Genomic DNA, 6,407 nt, shown 5'->3' with positions numbered 1-6,407 from the left:
CCCTCTCCAGCCAATGCCATCAGTCTCCAGGGGAGCCCCCAGCGCTCCGCACGTGGGTGGGTGACTGGAGCTCCTGGCGGCTGAGCGGGGCACAGGCTAGGACCAGAGCGCGTGCAAGCGGAGGAAACCTTAGGCCAGGCCTGTCACTTCTGCTGGCCCCTCCAGGTGCCTCTGAGGCGGAGGTAGGGCCGGTGCAAATCCCACCTCAATGGAAAGTGCTCCTCTTGGACCCCTTCTAGGCTCCGGCCAAACAGGTGCTCCCACCAGGAAAGGGGAGGACCCAGGTTCCAGGAGGGAGCAGTTCCGCAGCTCCCCTTCCCAAGCAGCATGGCCCTGAGCCCTGAGCGAGCCAGACAATGAAGGGCTGTCAGAGCTGAGGGTCCTGGAGGGCAGGGAGGCGGGCCCTCTGGATGAACAGGTGGGGGGCAGGCCTCCACCCCCCAAGCCTACCTGGGGTGCTGGGGTACAAAAAGAAAGAACACAGTTCTTTTATTTTTAAATGACATCCAATTAGGCTGATACTTTAAATAAAACTTTTCCTTAAAAACAAACAAAAATCCATTCCCTTCCCTTGAATTTCATCCTCCTGTCCCTGGGACCTCACTGTGCTTCAGGAGCAGGGGCATCTGGTGCCACCCGAGGGGTGGTGGAGGGAACACACAGCCCCCCACTGGGCCCCGAGCCAAGGCCTCGTCCAGAGGCCACAGTCTCTCAGAAACAGGACCAGGACACCTGTCCTGACCCTCCAACAGAAACCTCTCCCACCCCTGTGCCACCACCAGTGCCACCCCCGGTGCCACTCTCTGTACACAGGCAGCTTCCCTGCTCCATGCCCTGTGTCCCCTGGCCCTGGAGGCTTACAGCCAGGCGGCTGGAACCTGCCCAGCCCCCAGAAGTCCCCCCAGCACAGCCCCTCCAGCCCCACCCCCCAGGGCAGCGCACTTCCCCACACATCACAGTTCCGTTTTTCTTGTTTCAGGAAGGGCCCTCAGAACAAGGCCCAAAGGACTGAAGCCATCAACCTCGGTTAAAAAGCTCGGAAGCGGGCCGAAACCAGTTTGGCTCAGTGGATAGGGCGTCGGCCTGCGGACTGAGGGGTCCCGTGTTCGATTCTGGTCAAGGCCATGTACCTGGGTTGCGGGCACATCCCCAGTAGGAGATGTGCAGGAGGCGGCTGATCGATGTCTCTCTCTCATCGATGTTTCTAATTCTCTATCTCCCTTCCTCTCTGTAAAAAAAAAAAAAAGCTCGGGAGCGGGGCCGCTGGGGTCTAAGCCCTGGGGAGTGTGACCATCACGATCTGATCCGAACCCAGGGCCAGCTGCGCAGACTCAGGAGAAAGACGGAGAGCAGCAGGCGAAGGCCAGTGGGGGCTTCCATCCTCAAGATGGATGAGGCCTGGCCAGAGCCAGAGGCCGCCATGCAGTGCCCCTGAGGGGCCCTTCCTGAAACAGCCCAGCTTTCTCACTGCCAATGAGTGACGTTCACAGAGGACTGCCCCCCTACTGGCGCCCTGCAGGGCGTTGCTGCCCACAGATGAGGGGCAGCCCTGGAGGCTAGGACAGCCTGAGGCCACCGGGCTGCTGTGCCCAGGAAACGGGCCCAGTGCCCAGCACAAAGCAGGGAGCTCCTCCCCATGGGCCAGACAGGAGCCAGGACAACCAGAACTTTCTACTCTTCCTGACACTGGGAGATACCCAAGGAGATACTGGGGGAAGGAATGGAAATACTGCAGTGCATTTTCTCAAGGGGGTGGGGAGGGTGGAACCATGAAGAGACAAATGCAGGAAACACCACGCCCCACACACAGGATGGCACGTCCTGCATCAGAGCGCCCATCGCAGCGTTGACACAGCACAGCACCAGTGAGGCCCCGTGGAGTCCCAGGCAGGAACGTCCAGGGCAGCGTGACATGGACACGCCCTGAACATCAATAAGCGAACGGTGAACCCAAAGCATTCACCCACTTCACAAAATCTTCCCCAAGTCATGTTTGGGGTCCAAACAATCGAACTCCAATTGCAGACACATCTTATAAGGAAACTCCTTATGCAATTGGATGTGGCTAAAGCTGTACACAGAGAAAAATTCATCGAATTCAGTATGTCTTAAACAAGAACAAAGAAAACAAATGAATTAAGCTCTTGATTCAAAAAGTTGAAAAGAACTTCTCAACAAAACAGACATCAGCAAACTGGAGGAAGGAATTACTAAGAGATAAATTAGTGGATTTAATGAAAGAAAGAGAATAGAACTTGCTGATTACACTCAAGAACTGATTTTCTTTGAAAACACAAATTAGAAAATCAACCTCTGGCAATTCTAATCAACAAAAAAAATGGAAGGAAGGAGAACGGCAGTGAGGGAAGGAGGGAGGGAGGGAGGAAACTGGGAGGGAGAGAAAATGCAAAAATATAGCTATTGGGAATGAAGATATGGAGAAGAAACTTAGAAAAATACACTATGTAGATCTGCACTAGAAGACTGAAAGCAGTTTGAACTGGGATATTATCTAGAAAATATAAGTAACCAAAATACACTAAAAAATGTTTAGAACGCAAAAAGACCAATAACCATAGTACAAATTAAGTAAGTTGACAGCCAACTAAACCTCAGAGAAAAATAAAAGCAAGCCATAGCTGATACAGTTTCTAAAATGAATTACTTCAAGCCTTGGAGAGTACAATGATTTTATGTTATATTTAAACTAGTTCAACTACACAATTCATGTTGAAAACCTCTCCTATTCATTGTATGACGCTAACATAACTCTGATTTATAAACGTGACAAATATGTCACCTAATAGAAAATTACATGGGCCCTAAGTAAAGCCAAGGAAGAAATATAGTCAATAATCCTGTGATAGCTGTGCCTGTGCCGGTGGGAGCCATAGTGAGGGGAACACTATGTAAAGTATACGCTTGTCTAACCACTAAGCAGTACACCCCAAACCAATCCATAACAATAAAAAAGGAAAGTACAGACGAAGAGTACCCTAAGCATCAAATCAGTGGAATGCACCTGAGCACATTCAAGCACAATCGAGCCTGACCCCTGGGATTCGGGCCAGGAACGCGGCATGATTTTGCTCAGAAGAGCTAATACGTCAACACATTAACAAGCCCACGGAGACAGAAAGGGGATGGTTTTGCTGAGCACAGGAAAGCTTTTGATGAAACTGCATATGAATATCTGTTCTTGGTGAACACTCTTGGCGACTAATGTATGAATGGAGCATACTGTTCATGAAGAAGAATATTTACTTGAAATTTAAGGCCAAATTCAGACTTAACAGTAGAACATTAGAGGCCCTCTCATTAAAATAAAAGCAAGCCAAGGCAACTGTCATTATTTAATGTTGCTCTCCACCTTTTGGAAAACACAAAAAATAAATAAAAAATACGTTAGAAATGGAGAGGTAGACTGTATCTTATGTGCTGTAATGGGATTAATTTATTGGGTTTTCCCAGGAATCCAAACTGAAAATCTGTTCCGGCTAATGAGAAAGTTCAATTATCAATTACTTAACATACATTTAAAAAAATAAATAGCTTACCTACCTGTCTCCCTGGGTATAGGGGTTCCCATCCCCAGAGACATTCCCACTGAGTCCACCGGGAGCAGAAACTGTAATGCTCACTCCAGTGGCCGTGAGGGAGGGGCATGTGTGAGCAGGTGCCTGCATGTTGCTGGCCCTGGGTCCCCCTGGCTCCGTGGGTCTCTCAGCCATTGGCCCGGGACACGTTCTCCCCAGTGGCCTGCTCTGTCACCCAGGTCTGCCACCCGGCCTGTAGCCTCCTTCCTGGCCCAGACACTGCACCATTCTGCCCTCTGGGCTGGGCCCTGCAGATGTCCAGCCTCCTTTAGGAACTTGCTCTCCCTCTTTTAAGGATGATGCTCCTAGCCCGGTGCCCAAGGGAGAGCAGGCTCTGGGGTCAGCCAGTCCCAGAATGCATGTGGGCTCCCCTGCTCCTGGTGCTGCTGCAAGCTCTGATCCCTGACCTCCTGGCTGAACTCAGGCAAGCTGGGGTCCTGAGCCCCTTAGTTTCCCTGTGTGTAAACCAAGGAGGCAGAACTAGGCAGAAACAGGCCACACGCTGTTTCCTGATGACAGGCTTGTTCTTTCCTTTCTTCCCTCACTTATTCAGCGAACAAACATCCATGGGGCCCTGTTGACCTGTGCCTCACACTTGGAAATAGAACCCAGGGACCTGTGTCTGCCAGGGGAGACAAATGTAACACCACAGTGCGTGTGAGCAACTTGGGATTAGGGGTCTTTGCTGGGTGCTGAGGAGGAACAAGGGCGGGAGAACTAATGCTAAAAAGAGAAAGCAGGAAAGGCTGCCTGGAGGAGGTGATTATTTATGTTTGTTTTTAGGAGGTGATTTTTTAGATGGGCTTCTGAGGATGACCAGGAGTTTTTCAGTGGGTTAAGCGAAGGAAAAGCAGGGCAACATCACAGGTCTCCAGGCCGACACCCCAGTCCCAACAGACCTAGCCCTCCTCTGGTCTCTCTCCAGCAGCTGCCCTGAAGGGTGAAGTCCAAGGAGCCCAGAGGTGTGGAGGGTGCAGGCAGCTTCCACAGGCACCACAGCTCCATCCTGCGCCCAAGTCAAACCCTGCCCATCCCAAAGCCAATGTGTGGTTCTCTCCCCAAAGGGGTTTCCCAGGCTGCTCAGCCCTGGAAGACTGTGGGCCCTGGCTTGATGGGTATGCGACCTGCAGGTGGGGCTGTCCCCTGACTCCCACACCTCCGCCAGCCCCCAAGGCACACAGCAGCCACGTCTTACCCGAGGAGCGGCTCCCTCAGCTCCCCTTGCCTCTCCAGGTGAAGCTCACTGGAGGGCCTCCCGTCTCCTTGCAGGAAGCCCAGCAAGATGGGAGCGTGGTGCTTGGATAGGCCGGGCCCACGGCCAGGCTGTCCTTAGCCAGCAGGTACAGGTGTGGGCAGTGTGGCCAGGAAGTGGCAGGGGGCCCACAGGGCGGAGCAAACTCAGGCTCCAAATTAGCCCTCCAGGCCAGACCTCTCCCGAACCCAGGACTCCTGCGGGTGATGCCACCTGGCTGTAGGGTGGGTAGTCTTGTCCCTGTTGCCACCTCCAGGACCCTCCATCCTGCATGTCACACACGGAAGCCCTACCTGGGGCTCCAGGAACATCCTGGATGCCTGCTCCCCAAGTCTGTCCACTGCCTCCCACCCACCGCCCTGCTCCACCTGCACCCTTTCTCACCTCTCGACCTGCAGCACCGCACCCCTGCAATCAGTGAGGCCTGGCCATCACCTCCTCTCCTCCATGGCTACCTCCCTGCCTAGCGCCTCTGAGCCCCTGCACCTGCGCTGGCCCGTGTCCTCACCTGCTCTGCTCCTGACACCCGCCTCCAACCTGACCCCTGGACACTCAGGAGGCTTCCTCCTCAAAGCCCCGCTGGGTCTTTTCCTGCCCGCCCCTCTGCTCCCGCGGCCGCACCGCAGGTCTCCCCTTGGCCTGTCTCCATGCACAGGCAGCGCACGCTGAGGCCTTCCTGGTCCACCTACCCAAGGTGCAAACAGCTGCCCACACTGGCGGTCAGGACCCTGGGCACCACATTGTCGCCTGGTGAGCCAGGCTGGGCAGGATTGTCAGCACCGGCCCTCCTCTGGTGCCCCATCTGCAGGTCAGCTCCGAGCGAAGGGGGACTGGAACAGAGGGAGCACCTGTCACACTGCTGGGTGCGCCTCCAAGGCAGGGCCTGGGGAAACAGCCATGGCAGGCAACACTCATGCTCAGGACTAACCTCAGGGCAGGGCCGTGGCCTCCCGCCAGCAGAGAGGAAGCTGCCCGCACCTGGAGCTCCACTCTCCTGAAACCCACCAGCGTTTGTGGGCCCCCGCGAATCCTGCCCCACACAGGCCTCCCCTCTCTCCCACACACACCCTTACATAAGCAGCAGAAGTTTCACATGCTCTCATCTCGCCCACGTGCCCACTTCATCACAGGCCGCCCCTTCCCTGCCCCTCCTCCGGGGCTAACAGACGGTTCCGGGCCCCTGGAGTCTAAGGAAGGACTCGGGGAATCTTGGTTTTTAGTCCCCTGACTGTGCCAGGCCCGGGGCAGCCATCCTGTTTTGCACCTGCTCCCAGGACGGCCGTCTCCTGCCTCCCCTGGCCCTGTTCACCCACAGGAGTCCCTACGGGCTTGCTGGTGCCCTCAGCCACAGCCCATCAGGAAGGCAGCCGGGCCATCCCATCCTGAGCCCTGGGCGCCGCCCACCTGGCAGCAGGTGCCCCTGCAGAAGTGTTGGGGTGGGGGGCGGCTCCCTCTGGGCCAGTGGTTCCGGAGGGGACGGTCGGGTCGCACTCCCTCCCCGATGACAGAACCCCTTCCCCAGGCCTGCGGCGCAGAAACCGCTTGCACCTGGCCTGCTG

At 55.2% G+C, this 6,407-nt stretch overlaps 1 protein-coding gene across 3 annotated transcripts in view; it reads right to left on the bottom strand.

Annotated features, from left to right (window-relative positions):
- Positions 1-6,407, bottom strand: part of RASGEF1A (RasGEF domain family member 1A) — a 28,606-nt gene that overhangs the window by 21,549 nt on the left and 650 nt on the right. Inside the window, exon 1 of one of the 3 annotated variants that reach the window (XM_015570963.1) lies at positions 5,142-5,171. The exons of the other annotated variants lie outside the window; for them this stretch is intronic. Within the exon in view, the coding sequence (XP_015426449.1) occupies positions 5,142-5,159 (18 nt within the window). The 5' untranslated portion in view covers positions 5,160-5,171. Of the gene's footprint in view, positions 1-5,141; positions 5,172-6,407 lie in introns of those variants that run through there. 3 annotated transcript variants of the gene reach the window in all.

The sequence above is a fragment of the Myotis davidii genome, unplaced genomic scaffold (assembly GCF_000327345.1).
Source record: "Myotis davidii unplaced genomic scaffold, ASM32734v1 scaffold368, whole genome shotgun sequence".
Classification (NCBI taxonomy): Eukaryota; Metazoa; Chordata; class Mammalia; order Chiroptera; family Vespertilionidae; genus Myotis; species Myotis davidii.
This window is presented reverse-complemented; position numbering and strand designations above follow the sequence as displayed.